The sequence below is a fragment of the Hemitrygon akajei genome, chromosome 18 (assembly GCF_048418815.1).
Source record: "Hemitrygon akajei chromosome 18, sHemAka1.3, whole genome shotgun sequence".
NCBI classification, from domain to species: Eukaryota; Metazoa; Chordata; class Chondrichthyes; order Myliobatiformes; family Dasyatidae; genus Hemitrygon; species Hemitrygon akajei.
Genome location: NC_133141.1, coordinates 29,254,274 through 29,272,973, shown reverse-complemented (window position 1 = coordinate 29,272,973; position 18,700 = coordinate 29,254,274). Strand labels below are relative to the sequence as shown.

Here is an 18,700-nt window from a genome sequence, read left to right as displayed (position 1 = left end):
ACACACACTCCTCCCCAACTCCCCCATCACACACACACCCTCCTCCCCTAACTCCCCCATCACACACACACACCCTCCCCAACTCCCCCATCACACACACACACCTCCCCAACTCCCCCATCACACACACACTCCTCCACAACACCCCCATCACACACACACCCCTCCCCCCAACTCCCCCATCACCACACACTCTCCACCAACTCCCCCATCACACACACACACTCCTCCCTAACTCCCCATCACACACACACTCCTCCCCCAACTCCCCATCACACACACACTCCTCCCCAACTCCCCATCACACACACACTCCTCCCAACACCCCCATCACACACACACACTCCTCCCCACTCCCCATCACACACACACTCCTCCCAACTCCCCATCACACACACACACTCCTCCCAACTCCCATCACACACACTCCACCCAACTCCCCCATCGCACGCACACTCCTCCCCACTCCCCCATCACCACACACTCCTCCCCAACTCCCCCATCACACACACACACTCCTCCCCAACTCCCCCATCACACACACACTCCTCCCCAACACCCCCATCACACACACACACTCTCCCCAACTCCCCCATCACACACACACTCCTCCACAACTCCCCCATCACACACACACTCCTCCCCAACTCCCCCATCACACACACACTCCTCCCCAACTCCCCCATCACACACACACACTCCTCCCCAACTCCCCATCACACACACTCCTCCCCAACTCCCCGTCACACACACACACTCCTCCCCAACTCCCCATCACACACACACTCCTCCCTAACTCCCCATCACACACACACACTCCTCCCCAACTCCCCCATCACACACACACTCCTCCAACTCCCATCACACACACACACTCCTCCCCTAACTCCCCATCACACACACACACTCCTCCACAACTCCCCCTCAGCACACACTCCACCCCAACTCCCCCATCACACACACACTCCTCCCCAACTCCCCATCACACACACACTCCTCCCCAACTCCCCCATCACACACACACACTCCTCCAACTCCCCCATCACACACACACTCCTCCCCAACTCCCCATCACACACACACACTCCTCCACAACTCCCCATCACACACACACACTCCTCCCCAACTCCCCATCACACACACACTCCTCCACAACTCCCCATCACACACACACTCCTCCCCAACTCCCCCATCACACACACACACTCCTCCCCAACTCCCCATCACACCACACTCCTCCACAACTCCCCATCACACACACACTCCTCCCCATCTCCCCCATCACACACACACACTCCTCCCCAACTCCACCATCACACACACACACTCCTCCCCAACTCCCCCATCACACACACACTCCTCCACAACTCCCCATCACACACACACTCCTCCACAACTCCCCCATCACACACACACTCCTCCCCAACTCCCCCATCACACACACACTCCTCCCCAACTCCCCCATCGCACGCACACTCCTCCCCAACTCCCCCATCACACACACACTCCTCCCCAACTCCCCCATCACACACACACACTCCTCCCCAACTCCCCCATCACACACACACTCCTCCCCAACACCCCATCACACACACACACTCCTCCCCAACTCCCCCATCACACACACACTCCTCCCAACTCCTCCATCACACAAAACACTCCTCCACAACTCCCCATCACACACACACTCCTCCACAACTCCCCCATCACACACACACTCCTCCCCAACTCCCCCATCACACACACACACTCCTCCCCAACTCCCCCATCACACACACACACTCTCCCCAACTCCCCCATCTCACACACACACTCCTCCACAACTCCCCCATCACACACACACTCCTCCCCAACTCCCCAATCACACACACACACTCCTCCACAACTCCCCATCACACACACACACTCCTCCCCAACTCCCATCACACACACACTCCTCCCAACTCCCCCATCACACACACACACTCCTCCCCAACTCCCCCATCACACACACACTCCTCCCAATCTCCACCATCACACACTACACACTCCTCCCCAACTCCCCACAGCACACTCACACACTCCTCCCCAACTCCCCATCACACACACACTCCTCCCCATCTCCCCCATCACACACACAACTCCTCCCTAACTCCCCCATCACACACACACTCCTCCCAACTCCCCCATCACACACACACACTCCTCCCAACTCCCCATCACACACACACACTCCTCCCAACTCCCCATCACACACACACTCCTCCCCAACTCCCCCATCACACACACACACTCCTCCCCAACTCCCCCATCACACACACACTCCTCCCCAACTCCCCCATCACACACACACACTCCTCCCAACTCCCCATCACACACACACACTCCTCCCTAACTCCCCCATCACACACACACTCCTCCCCAACTCCCCATCACACACACACTCCTCCACAACTCCCCCATCACACACACACACTCCTCCCAACTCCCCATCACAACACACACTCCTCCCCAACTCCCCATCACACACACACTCCTCCCCAACTCCCCCATCACACACACACTCCTCCCCAACTCCCCCATCACACACACACACTCCTCCCAACACCCCATCACACACACACACTCCTCCCCAACTCCCATCACACACACACTCCTCCCCAACTCCCCCATCACACACACACACTCCTCCCAACTCCCCATCACACACACACTCCTCCACAACTCCCCCATCACACACACACTCCTCCCCAACTCCCCATCACACACACACACTCCTCCCCCAACTCCCCCATCACACACACACACTCCTCCCCAACTCCCCCTATCACACACACACACTCCTCCACAACTCCCCCATCACACACACACTCCTCCCCAACTCCCCATCACACACACACACTCCTCCCCAACTCCCCCATCACACACACACTCCTCCCCAACTCCCCATCACACACACACTCCTCCCCAACTCCCCCATCACACACACACTCCTCCCCAACTCCCATCACACACACACACACTCCTCCCCAACTCCCCCATCACACACACACTCCTCCCCAACTCCCCCATCACACACACACTCCTCCCCAACTCCCCCATCACACACACACCTCCTCCCCAACTCCCCCATCACACACACACTCCTCCCCAACTCCCCATCACACACACACCTCCTCCCAACTCCCCCATCACACACACACACCTCCCCAACTCCCCATCACACACACACACCTCCCCAACTCCCCCATCACACACACACTCCTCCCCAACACCCCCATCACACACACACCTCCTCCCCAACTCCCATCACACACACACTCCTCCACAACTCCCCATCACACACACACACTCCTCCTAACTCCATCACACACACACTCCTCCCAACTCCCCATCACACACACACTCCTCCCCAACTCCCCATCACACACACACACACTCCTCCCAACTCCCCCATCACACACACACACTCCTCCCCAACTCCCCCATCACACACACACTCCTCCCCAACTCCCCCACACACACACTCACTCCTCCCAACTCCCCCATCACACACACACTCCTCCCCAACTCCCCCATCGCACGCACACTCCTCCCCAACTCCCCCATCACACACACACTCCTCCCCAACTCCCCATCACACACACACACTCTCCCAACTCCCCCATCACACACACACTCCTCCCCAACACCCCATCACACACACACACTCCTCCCCAACTCCCCATCACACACACACTCCTCCACAACTCCCCCATCACACACACACTCCTCCCCAACTCCCCATCACACACACACTCCTCCCCAACTCCCCCATCACACACACACACTCCTCCCCAACTCCCCCATCACACACACCTCCTCCCCAACTCCCCCGTCACACACACACACTCCTCCCAACTCCCCATCACACACACACACTCCTCCCTAACTCCCCTATCACACACACACACTCCTCCCCAACTCCCCCATCACACACACACACTCCTCCCCAACTCCCCATCACACACACACTCTCCCCAACTCCCCATCACACACACACTCCTCCCTAACTCCCCATCACACACACACACTCCTCCACAACTCCCCCATCAGACACACACTCCACCCCAACTCCCCATCACACACACACACTCCTCCCCAACTCCCCCATCACACACACACTCCTCCCCAACTCCACCATCACACACACACACTCCTCCCCAACTCCCCCATCACACACACACACTCCTCCCCAACTCCCCATCACACACACACACTCCTCCACAACTCCCCCATCACACACACACACTCCTCCCCAACTCCCCATCACACACACACTCCTCCACAACTCCCCCATCACACACACACTCCTCCCCAACTCCCCTATCACACACACACACCTCCCAACTCCCCATCACACACACACTCCTCCACAACTCCCCATCACACACACACTCCTCCCCATCTCCCCCATCACACACACACACTCCTCCCCAACTCCCCCATCCCACACACACACCTCCTCCCCAACTCCCCCATCACACACACACTCCTCCACAACTCCCCCATCACACACACACTCCTCCACAACTCCCCCATCACACACACACTCCTCCCCAACTCCCCATCACACACACACTCCTCCCCAACTCCCCATCGCACGCACACTCCTCCCCAACTCCCCCATCACACACACACTCCTCCCCAACTCCCCCATCACACACACACACTCCTCCCCAACTCCCCCATCACACACACACTCACTCCCCAACACCCCCATCACACACACACACTCCTCCCTAACTCCCCCATCACACACACACACTCCTCCACAACTCCCCCATCAGACACACACTCCTCCCCAACTCCCCCATCACACACACACACTCCTCCCCAACTCCCCCATCACACACACACTCCTCCACAACTCCCCATCACACACACACTCCTCCACAACTCCCCCATCACACACACACACTCCTCCACAACTCCCCATCACACACACACTCCTCCCCAACTCCACCATCACACACACACACTCCTCCCCAACTCCCCCATCACACACACACACTCCTCCCCAACTCCCCCATCACACACACACACTCCTCCACAACTCCCCCATCACACACACACACTCCTCCCAACTCCCCATCACACACACACTCCTCCACAACTCCCCCATCACACACACACTCCTCCCCAACTCCCCCATCACACACACACACTCCTCCCCAACTCCCCCATCACACACACACTCCTCCACAACTCCCCATCACACACACACTCCTCCCCATCTCCCCCATCACACACACACACTCCTCCCCAACTCCCCATCACACACACACACTCCTCCCCAACTCCCCCATCACACACACACACTCCTCCCCAACTCCCCCATCACACACACACCTCCTCCCTAACTCCCCCATCACACCACACACTCCTCCCCAACTCCCCATCACACACACACTCCTCCCCAACACCCCCATCACACACACACACTCCTCCCCAACTCCCCATCACACACACACTCCTCCCCAACTCCCCCATCACACACACACACTCCTCCACAACTCCCCATCACACACACACTCCTCCCCAACTCCCCCATCACACACACACACTCCTCCCCAACTCCCCCATCACACACACACACTCCTCCCAACTCCCCCATCTCACACACACACTCCTCCACACTCCCCCATCACACACACACTCCTCCCCAACTCCCCATCACACACACACACTCCTCCCCAACTCCCCCATCACACACACACACTCCTCCCCAACTCCCCCATCACACACACACCTCCCCAACACCCCCATCACACACACACTCCTCCCCAACTCCCCATCACACACACACACTCCTCCCCACTCCCCCATCACACACACACTCCTCCCCAACTCCCCCATCACACACACACCCTCCTCCACAACTCCCCCATCACACACACACTCCTCCCCAACTCCCATCACTCACACACACTCATCCCCAACTCCCCCATCACACACACACCCTCCTCCCTAACTCCCCATCACACACACACTCCTCCCCAACTCCCCCATCACACACACACCCTCCTCCCTAACTCCCCATCACACACACACTCCTCCCCAACTCCCCCATCACACACACACTCCTCCCCAACTCCCCCATCACACACACACCCTCCTCCACAACTCCCCCATCACACACACACTCCTCCCCAACTCCCCCATCACACACACACCTCCTCCCCAACTCCCCCATCACACACACACACTCCTCCCCAACTCCCCCATCACACACACACCCTCCTCCCCAACTCCCCCATCACACACACACACTCCTCCACAACTCCCCATCACACACACACACTCTCCACAACTCCCCCATCACACACACACTCCTCCCCAACTCCCCCATCACACACACTCCTCCCCAACTCCCCCATCACACACACACCCTCCTCACAACTCCCCATCACACACACACTCTCCCCAACTCCCCATCACACACACACTCCTCCACAACTCCCCCATCACACACACACACTCCTCCCAACTCCCCATCACACACACACTCCTCCACAACTCCCCATCACACACACACTCCTCCCCAACTCCCCCATCACACACACACTCCTCCCCAACTCCCCCATCACACACACACCCTCCTCCACAACTCCCCAATCACACACACACTCCTCCCCAACTCCCCCATCACACACACACCTCCTCCCCAACTCCCCATCACACACACACACTCATCCCCAACTCCCCCATCACACACACACCCTCCTCCCAACTCCCCCATCACACACACACACTCCTCCACAACTCCCCATCACACACACACTCCTCCACAACTCCCCCATCACACACACACTCCTCCCCAACTCCCCATCACACACACACCTCCTCCCCAACTCCCCCATCACACACACACACTCCTCCCCAACTCCCCCATCACACACACACCCTCCTCCCCAACTCCCCATCACACACACACACCTCCCCAACTCCCCCATCACACACACACACCTCCCCAACTCCCCCATCACACACACACTCCTCCACAACACCCCCATCACACACACACCCTCCTCCCCAACTCCCCATCACACACACACTCCTCCACAACTCCCCCATCACACACACACACTCCTCCCTAACTCCCCATCACACACACACTCCTCCCCAACTCCCCATCACACACACACTCCTCCCCAACTCCCCATCACACACACACACTCTCCTCCCCAACTCCCCCATCACACACACACACTCCTCCCCAACTCCCCATCACACACACACCTCCCCAACTCCCCATCACACACACACTCCTCCCCAACTCCCCCATCACACACACCACTCCTCCCCAACTCCCCCATCGCACGCACACTCCTCCCCAACTCCCCCATCACACACACACTCCTCCCCAACTCCCCCATCACACACACACACTCCTCCCCAACTCCCCATCACACACACACTCCTCCCCAACACCCCCATCACACACACACACTCCTCCCCAACTCCCCATCACACACACACTCCTCCACAACTCCCCCATCACACACACACTCCTCCCCAACTCCCCCATCACACACACACTCCTCCCCAACTCCCCCATCACACACACACACTCCTCCCCAACTCCCCCATCACACACACTCCTCCCCAACTCCCCCATCAGACACACACTCCTCCCCAACTCCCGCATCACACACACACTCCTCCCCAACTCCCCCGTCACACACACACACTCCTCCCCAACTCCCCATCACACACACACACTCCTCCCTAACTCCCCTATCACACACACACACTCCTCCCCAACTCCCCATCACACACACACACTCCTCCCCAACTCCCCATCACACACACACACTCCTCCCAACTCCCCCATCACACACACACTCCTCCCCAACTCCCCATCGCACGCACACTCCTCCCCAACTCCCCATCACACACACACTCCTCCCCAACTCCCCCATCACACACACACACTCCTCCCCAACTCCCCTATCACACACACACACTCCTCCCCAACTCCCCCATCACACACACACTCCTCCCCAACTCCCCCATCACACACACTCCTCCCCAACTCCCCATCACACACACACACTCCTCCCCAACTCCCCCATCCACGCACACTCCTCCCCAACTCCCCCATCACACACACACTCCTCCCCAACTCCCCCATCACACACACACACTCCTCCCCAACTCCCCCATCACACACACACACTCCTCCCCAACACCCCATCACACACACACTCCTCCCCAACTCCCCCATCACACACACACTCCTCCACAACTCCCCCATCACACACACACTCCTCCCCAACTCCCCCATCACACACACACTCCTCCCCAACTCCCCCATCACACACCACACTCCTCCCCAACTCCCCCATCACACACACTCCTCCCCAACTCCCCCGTCACACACACACACTCCTCCCCAACTCCCCATCACACACACACACTCCTCCCTAACTCCCCATCACACACACACACTCCCCAACTCCCCATCACACACACACACTCCTCCCCAACTCCCCCATCACACACACACTCCTCCCCAACTCCCCATCACACACACACACTCCTCCCTAACTCCCCCATCACACACACACACTCCTCCACAACTCCCCCATCAGACACACACTCCACCCCAACTCCCCCATCACACACACACACTCCTCCCCAACTCCCCCATCACACACACACTCCTCCCCAACTCCACCATCACACACACACACTCCTCCCCAACTCCCCCATCACACACACACACTCCCTCCCCAACTCCCCCATCACACACACACACTCCTCCACAACTCCCCATCACACACACACACACTCCTCCCCAACTCCCCATCACACACACACTCCTCCACAACTCCCCCATCACACACACACTCCTCCCCAACTCCCCCATCACACACACACACTCCTCCCCAACTCCCCATCACACACACACTCCTCCACAACTCCCCATCACACACACACTCCTCCCCATCTCCCCCATCACACACACACACTCCTCCCCAACTCCCCCATCACACACCACACACTCCTCCCCAACTCCCCCATCACACACACACTCCTCCACAACTCCCCCATCACACACACACTCCTCCACAACTCCCCCATCACACACACACTCCTCCCCAACTCCCCCATCGCACGCACACTCCTCCCCAACTCCCCCATCACACACACACTCCTCCCCAACTCCCCCATCACACACACACACTCCTCCCCAACTCCCCCATCACACACACACTCCTCCCCAACACCCCCATCACACACACACACTCCTCCCTAACTCCCCCATCACACACACACACTCCTCCACAACTCCCCCCATCAGACACACACTCCTCCCCAACTCCCCATCACACACACACACTCCTCCCCAACTCCCCCATCACACACACACTCCTCCACAACTCCCCCATCACACACACACTCCTCCACAACTCCCCCATCACACACACACTCCTCCACAACTCCCCCATCACACACACACTCCTCCCAACTCCACCATCACACACACACTCCTCCCCAACTCCCCCATCACACACACACACTCCTCCCCAACTCCCCCATCACACACACACACTCCTCCACAACTCCCCCATCACACACACACACTCCTCCCCAACTCCCCATCACACACACACTCCTCCACAACTCCCCCATCACACACACACTCCTCCCCAACTCCCCCATCACACACACACACTCCTCCCCAACTCCCCATCACACACACACTCCTCCACAACTCCCCATCACACACACACACTCCTCCCCATCTCCCCCATCACACACACACACTCCTCCCAACTCCCCCATCACACACACACACTCCTCCCCAACTCCCCCATCACACACACACACTCCTCCCCAACTCCCCCATCACACACACACACTCCTCCCTAACTCCCCATCACACACACACTCCTCCCCAACTCCCCATCACACACACACTCCTCCCCAACACCCCCATCACACACACACACCTCCTCCCCAACTCCCCATCACACACACACTCCTCCCCAACTCCCCATCACACACACACACTCCTCCACAACTCCCCATCACACACACACTCCTCCCCAACTCCCCCATCACACACACACACTCCTCCCCAACTCCCCCATCACACACACACACTCCTCCCCAACTCCCCCATCTCACACACACACTCCTCCACAACTCCCCCATCACACACACACTCCTCCCCAACTCCCCATCACACACACATACTCCTCCCCAACTCCCCCATCACACACACACTCCTCCCCAACTCCCCATCACACACACACCCTCCTCCCCAACTCCCCCATCACACACACACTCATCCCCAACTCCCCATCACACACCACACACTCCTCCCCAACTCCCCCATCACACACACACTCCTCCCCAACTCCCCATCACACACACACCTCCTCCACAACTCCCCCATCACACACACACTCCTCCCCAACTCCCATCACACACACACACTCCTCCCCAACTCCCCCATCACACACACACTCCTCCCCAACTCCCCCATCACACACACACCCTCCTCCCCAACTCCCCCATCACACACACACACTCCTCCACAACTCCCCATCACACACACACTCCTCCACAACTCCCCATCAACACACACACTCCTCCCCAACTCCCCCATCACACACCACTCCTCCCCAACTCCCCCATCACACACACACTCCTCCCCAACTCCCCCATCACACACACACCCTCCTCCCCAACTCCCCCATCACACACACACACCTCCCAACTCCCCCATCACACACACACTCCTCCCCAACTCCCCCATCACACACACACTCCTCCACAACACCCCATCACACACACACCCTCCTCCCAACTCCCCATCACACACACACTCCTCCACAACTCCCCCATCACACACACACACTCCTCCCTAACTCCCCATCACACACACACTCCTCCCCAACTCCCCATCACACACACACTCCTCCCCAACTCCCCATCACACACACACACACTCCTCCCCAACTCCCCCATCACACACACACACTCCTCCCCAACTCCCCCATCACACACACACTCCTCCCCAACTCCCCATCACACACACACTCCTCCCCAACTCCCCCATCACACACACACTCCTCCCCAACTCCCCCATCGCACGCACACTCCTCCCCAACTCCCCCATCACACACACACTCCTCCCCAACTCCCCATCACACACACACCACTCCTCCCCAACTCCCCCATCACACACACACTCCTCCCAACACCCCCCATCACACACACACACTCCTCCCCAACTCCCCCATCACACACACACTCCTCCACAACTCCCCATCACACACACACTCCTCCCCAACTCCCCCATCACACACACACTCCTCCCCAACTCCCCCATCACACACACACACTCCTCCCAAACTCCCCCATCACACACACACTCCTCCCAACTCCCCCATACACACACACACTCCTCCCCAACTCCCCATCACACACACACTCCTCCCCAACTCCCCCGTCACACACACACACTCCTCCCCAACTCCCCATCACACACACACACTCCTCCCTAACTCCCCCTATCACACACACACACACCTCCTCCCAACTCCCCCATCACACACACACACTCCTCCCCAACTCCCCCATCACACACACACTCCTCCCCAAACTCCCCATCACACACACACACTCCTCCCCAACTCCCCCATCACACACACACTCCTCCCCAACTCCACCATCACACACACACACTCCTCCCAACTCCCCCATCACACACACACACTCCTCCCCAACTCCCCATCACACACACACACTCCTCCACAACTCCCCCATCACACACACACACTCCTCCCCAACTCCCCATCACACACACACTCCTCCACAACTCCCCCATCACACACACACTCCTCCCCAACTCCCCCATCACACACACACACTCTCCCCAACTCCCCATCACACACACACTCCTCCACAACTCCCCCATCACACACACACTCCTCCCCAACTCCCCCATCACACACACACACTCCTCCCCCAACTCCCCCATCACACACACACTCCTCCCCAACTCCCCATCACACACACACTCCTCCCCAACTCCCCCATCACACACACACACTCCTCCCTAACTCCCCCATCACACACACACACTCCTCCACAACTCCCCCATCACACACACACTCCTCCCCAACTCCCCCATCACACACACACACTCCTCCCCAACTCCCCCATCACACACACACTCCTCCCCAACTCCCCATCACACACCACACTCCTCCCCAACTCCCCATCACACACACACACTCCTCCCCAACTCCCCATCACACACACACACTCCTCCCCAACTCCCCCATCACACACACACTCCTCCCCAACTCCCCCATCACACACACACACTCCTCCCCAACTCCCCATCACACACACACTCCTCCACAACTCCCCATCACACACACACTCCTCCCCATCTCCCCCATCACACACACACACTCCTCCCAACTCCCCCATCACACACACACTCCTCCCCAACTCCCCCATCACACACACACTCCTCCCCAACTCCCCCATCACACACACACACTCCTCCCTAACTCCCCCATCACACACCACACACTCCTCCACAACTCCCCCATCACACACACACTCCTCCCCAACTCCCCCATCACACACACACACTCTCCCCAACTCCCCCATCACACACACACCTCCTCCCCAACTCCCCATCACACACACACACTCCTCCCCAACTCCCCATCACACACACACTCCTCCCCAACTCCCCATCACACACACACACCTCCTCCCCAACTCCCCCATCACACACACACACTCCTCCCCAACTCCCCATCACACACACACACTCCTCCCCAACTCCCCATCACACACACACACTCCTCCCTAACTCCCCTATCACACACACACACTCCTCCCCAACTCCCCCAATCACACACACACACTCCTCCCCAACTCCCCATCACACACCACACACTCCTCCCCAACTCCCCCATCACACACACACACTCCTCCCCAACTCCCCCATCACACACACACACTCCTCCCCAACTCCCCCATCTCACACACACAATCCTCCCCAACTCCCCCATCACACACACACACTCCTCCCCAACTCCCACATCACACACACACACTCCTCCCCAACTCCCCCATCTCACACACACAATCCTCCCCAACACCCCATCACACACACACACTCCTCCCCAACTCCCCCATCACACACACACACTCTCCCCAACTCCCCATCTCACACACACAATCCTCCCCAACTCCCCCCATCACACACACACACTCCTCCCCAACTCCCCCATCACACACACACACTCCTCCCCAACTCCCCCATCACACACACACTCCTCCCCAACACCCCCATCACCACACACACTCCTCCCCAACTCCCCATCACACACACACACTCCTCCCCAACTCCCCATCACAAACACACACTCCTCCCCAACTCCCCCATCACACACAGACTCCTCCCCAACACCCCCATCACACACACACACACTCCTCCCCAACTCCCATCACACACACACTCCTCCCCAACTCCCCATCACACACACACACTCCTCCCCAACTCCCCCATCATACACACACACTCCTCCCCAACTCCCCCATCGCACACACACTCCTCCCCAACTCCCCCATCACACACACACACTCCTCCCCAACTCCCCATCACACACACACTCCTCCACAACTCCCCCATCACACACACACACTCCTCCCCCAACTCCCCATCACACACACACACTCCTCCCCAACTCCCCCATCACACACACACTCCTCCCCAACTCCCCATCACACACACACACTCCTCCCCAACTCCCCCATCACACACACACTCCTCCCCAACTCCCCATCACACACACACTCCTCCACAACTCCCCATCACACACACACTCCTCCCCAACTCCCCCATCACACACACACACTCCTCCCTAACTCCCCCATCACACACACACTCCTCCCCAACACCCCCATCACACACACACACTCCTCCTAACTCCCCATCACACACACACTCCTCCCCAACTCCCCCATCACACACACACTCCTCCCCAACTCCCCATCACACACACACACTCCTCCCCAACTCCCCCATCACACACACACACTCCTCCCCAACTCCCCCATCACACACACACTCCTCCCCAACTCCCCCATCTCACACACACACTCCTCCCTAACTCCCCCATCACACACACACTCCTCCCCAACACCCCCATCACACACACACACTCCTCCCCAACTCCCCCATCACACACACACACTCCTCCCCAACTCCCCCATCACACACACTCCTCCCCAACTCCCCCATCACACACACACACTCCTCCCTAACTCCCCCATCACACACACACACTCCTCCCCAACTCCCCCATCTCACACACACTCCTCCCTAACTCCCCCATCACACACACACTCCTCCCCAACTCCCCCATCACACACACACACTCCTCCCCAACTCCCTCATCACACACACACACTCCTCCCCAACTCCCCCATCACACACACACACTCCTCCCCAACTCCCCATCACACACACACACACTCCTCCCCAACTCCCCATCACACACACACTCCTCCCCAACTGCCCCATCACACACACACTCCTCCCCAACTCCCCCATCACACACACACACTCCTCCCCAACTCCCCCATCACACACACACTCCTCCCCAACTCCCCCATCACACACACACTCCTCCCCAACTCCCCATCACACACACACACTCTCCCCAACTCCCCCATCACACACACACTCCTCCACAACTCCCCCATCACACACACACTCTCCTCCCCACAACCCCCATCACACACACACACTCCTCCCCAACTCCCCCATCACACACACACTCTCCTCCCCAACTCCCCATCACACACACACTCCTCCCCAACTCCCCCATCACACACACACACTCCTCCCCAACTCCCCATCACACACACACTCTCCTCCCCAACTCCCCATCATCACACACACACTCCTCCCCAACTCCCCCATCACACACACACTCCTCCCCAACTCCCCCATCACACACACACACTCCTCCCCAACTCCCCCATCACACACACACACTCCTCCACAACTCCCCCATCACACACACACTCTCCTCCCCAACACCCCCATCACACACACACTCCTCCACAACTCCCCATCACACACACACTCTCCTCCCCAACTCCCCCATCACACACACACACTCCTCCCCAACTCCCCCATCTCACACACACTCCTCCCTAACTCCCCCATCACACACACACACTCCTCCACAACTCCCCATCACACACACACTCCTCCCCAACTCCCCATCACACACACACTCCTCCCCAACTCCCCCATCACACACACACTCCTCCCCAACTCCCCCATCACACACACACCTCCCCATCTCTTTCTCCTCACACAGACTCGCATTCCCTCGGCTCTGCACACCCAGAGGTCGTTGGGTAGGGAAGGGGAAGGAGGGTCTGTGACTCACCTGGCCGGATTTTGACGCGTATTTTTTGGGGAGCCAGTTGTACGTGGCCCTCTCCCTCAATGGGCTGTCCCAGCCTCCGGTTCTCCAGCACCTCGTGGGAGCTGCTTGGATTCATGATATCGTCCAGTGGGCAACCCCGGGTTTGCAGGCTCTGATTCCCATCACAGCGCACCGAGTCCGGCTCCCCAGGCTTGGTGAAACTCTGCAGGAGAAGAGGGGTTTGGGTGTGTGGGAGTGAGGGCAGTAAGAGCACCCAGTGGGAGTGAGATATTTGAACCCCCTCCAACTCCCTCACCTCCCTCCATCTCTCCCTCCCTCCCCACCTTCCGCATCTTTCTCTGCTGTTTCTGCACGCTATTTTCTGAGACCACACAGTTTCTTCAGTAAGTGAATGTTGTTTTTCAGCATAGCTCTCCTGGAGACGCAGCATTGGAAGTGAGGTATGGGGATGGGAGAGGGGTTGGTCTCGAGGTGGGAAGAGAGGTACGGAGATTGAGGTACAGAGCAAGAGATGAAAAGAGAAAGCAGAGGGATTCTATCTCTGTGTGTGTGGAGGGTTTGAGAAACAGAGAGCAAAGGGGTGAGTGTGAAAGATAGTGAGGCCGAGAGGTGGAGGAGGGAGGGAAGGGTAGAGGACAAACCACTGTGAGGAAGGAGAGGATGTGTGAGGAGGGCTGTGAGGAGGAGGATCCCAGCAATGGACCTTCTCAGTGGGTCCCAGGCAGGAGGTGGGATTACTGGACTTGGGGGAGGGGAAGGTGCCTTGGGCAGGGCTGAGGGTAGGAGACACCTTCCCTTCCCTTCATCTCCTCTCCCCAATCCCCCTTTTCACTCTGCTCCCCTCCCCTTTCTCCCTCCCAGGTGGAAGGTCACTGACTCCCACCTACCTTTTGTTTACACCAGGAACAGCTGGGGTGGGCGCTGATGCAGTCATCACAGGAGGCATGAGATCCACAGGGCGGTGCTGAGGGGAGACACATAGGTCACTGATACTCCACACCCCTCTATCTTCTGACCCCCTCCCCACCCAACCACTCAGTTACTCCCCTCCCTCAATCATTTTCTCCCTTCCTCTCTCTCTCCATCATTTACTCTGCTCCCTCCCTCCTTCCCCCACCTCAATTACTCACCTCCCTCAATCATTTTCTCCCTTCCTCTCTCTCTCCATCATTTACTCTGCTCCCTCCCTCCTTCCCCCCCCCCCACCTTAGTTACTCACCTCCTGCAGCCAGTTTCCCACCTCCACATCCAGAAGGGTCAAGGTCCCAGAGGAGGAGGGTGATTGGCACCCACACCCACACTGGTGGCATCTGTGGCAAAGAACACCAGTCAATCCCCAGACTCCCAGACTTCTCCCCCTCCCCAGGGGCACGACACACTGTGAACAGTGGGGAGTGTCAAGGGACAGAGGGACCTCAGCTTACAAAGGTTGGGTGTGTGTTGAGAGACTGAGGAAGTTCGATGTACAACCTCAGTCCCTCAACACTTTTTGCCTCAGAGGGGGGTGTCTGTGGGGGCGTGTGGGGACGGAAACACTCTTGGTTCTGCAGCGCAGGGAAGAGTCCACAGCGAGTGCTGGGGGTTAGGATTGCAGAGAAGGGGTCAGCACAGACTCAGTGGGCTGAAGGGCTCTGTCTCACCTCAGCTCGCACACTTCCCGTCTCCACTTCCCTCCTCCCAACCCCATCACTTTCACATCCCTCTAGCCTTACCACTGATGACGCCTCCTCACACACTCGCCCCTCATCTTAGCATGAAACCTGTCCTGTCCGTGCTGACTAAGATCTCCATATCAGCCAGTCCAATTTGCCTGTGTTTGTCCCATTTCCCTCTAAACCATTCCCGTCTGTGTACCTGTCCAAATGTCTTTTAAATATTGTTAATGTACCAGCTTCAGCCACTTCCTCTGGCAGCTCGTTCCACACACCCATCACACTCTGTGTGGAAAAAGTCCCCCCCCCCCCATGTTCCCCGTATATCTCTCTTCTCACAGCTTAAACCTGTTCCTTCTGTTGATTGATTCCCCAGATCCTGGGGAAATATACGTCCATCCTACCAACACCACTCAAAAGCTTATAAACCTCGATCAGGTCTCCCCTCAGCCTCCGTCGCTCTAGAGAAAACAACCCAAGTTTGTCCAGCCTCTCCTTGTAGCTCACACTCTCTAATCCAGGTAGCACCCTGGTGAACCTCCTCTGCTCCCTCTCCAAAGACCCCATACCCTTCCTGTAATGGGGCGACCACTACTGAACACAAAACTCCAGATGTGGCCTGATTAGAGTTTTATAAAGCTGCAACATCTTGACTTTTATATACAGTGGAGTTAAAAAGGTGTAAAAAAGACAAACTACCATTTACCTGAGTAACAAATTATGTATTTAAATGAAATACAGAACAAATTGGAACACTACCAATACTACTATAGCACTATAAAACTGTATTAGTTCCTAATGGTTATTGACAGAGAAATTTTTGCAGCCTACGCTGCCATATTCTCTCGACTGACTGTAACTGTACAAAATCAGTCCAGACACCTAGTGCAGATAAAGGACTGCTATCAACGATTGCATTCTCCTTATCTTCCTTTTCATTATAACATTCAAGATGACTGTAGATACCTTCAAATTCTTTGTAGTTTCTAACTTGTTGAAGTAGTGAAATAATTTTATTTTCACTTCCGGCCGTTTCTATCATCTTCAAACCTGAATGCTTGAAACTGCAGTCAGCAAAACAGCTCTTAATTCTATTACTGCTTATTTCTCGCCAACTATCAATGACAAAAATCATTGCTTTTGAACACAAACACACGCATCTAATGCTATTTAAAGACTGTTCATGCTAAGCGCTGTTGTTTCTACACAAGTGTACACAGCTAACACTAGTTAGAAGCTGTTTGGCCACAGTTTCCTGCCCCAGTTAAACAGCATAGTGTCCCAAATAGACAAAGGGACCTCCCCCACAAGCTATTTTCTCAATGTGTTTTTGATTTTAAAAGTTGCCCCAAATAAACAGCTGTCCAGATTAACTGATGGCCCGATTAACCTGAATCCACTGTATATTATCTTATCTTTTAACGTATGAGAGGTCCAGTCAATAGTTCTACAACAGTGGGGCAGAGGCTGTCCTTGAGCCTGGTGATATGTGATTTCAGGTTTTCTATCTTTTGCTTGATGGGAAAGGGGAGAAGAGAGAATGTCCAGGGTGGGTGGGAGTGGGGGTTCCTTTGAAGC

At 57.0% G+C, this 18,700-nt stretch overlaps 1 protein-coding gene across 1 annotated transcript; it reads right to left on the bottom strand.

The window, feature by feature from the left end:
* Nucleotides 1-15,390: 15,390 nt before the first annotated feature.
* On the bottom strand, nt 15,391-17,034 carry LOC140741638 (integrin beta-7-like). The gene is made up of 3 exons (XM_073071922.1): nt 16,690-17,034; nt 16,358-16,434; nt 15,391-15,672 (listed from the first exon to the last, which is right to left on the bottom strand). The coding sequence occupies exons 1-3, from the start codon at nt 16,778-16,780 to the stop codon at nt 15,391-15,393; spliced, it is 450 nt and encodes a 149-aa protein (XP_072928023.1). The 5' UTR covers nt 16,781-17,034.
* Between the last annotated feature and the right edge of the window lie 1,666 nt (nt 17,035-18,700).

Coding starts and splice junctions, on each gene's coding strand:
- LOC140741638 (XM_073071922.1), bottom strand. CDS start 16,780: ATGCCACCAGTGTGGGTGTGGGTGCCAATCACCCTCCTCCTCTGGGAC. Junction 16,435..16,689: donor TGGGAAACTGGCTGCAGGAG/GTGAGTAACTAA, acceptor GTCTCCCCTCAG/CACCGCCCTGTGGATCTCAT. Junction 15,673..16,357: donor GTTCCTGGTGTAAACAAAAG/GTAGGTGGGAGT, acceptor CTTCTCCTGCAG/AGTTTCACCAAGCCTGGGGA.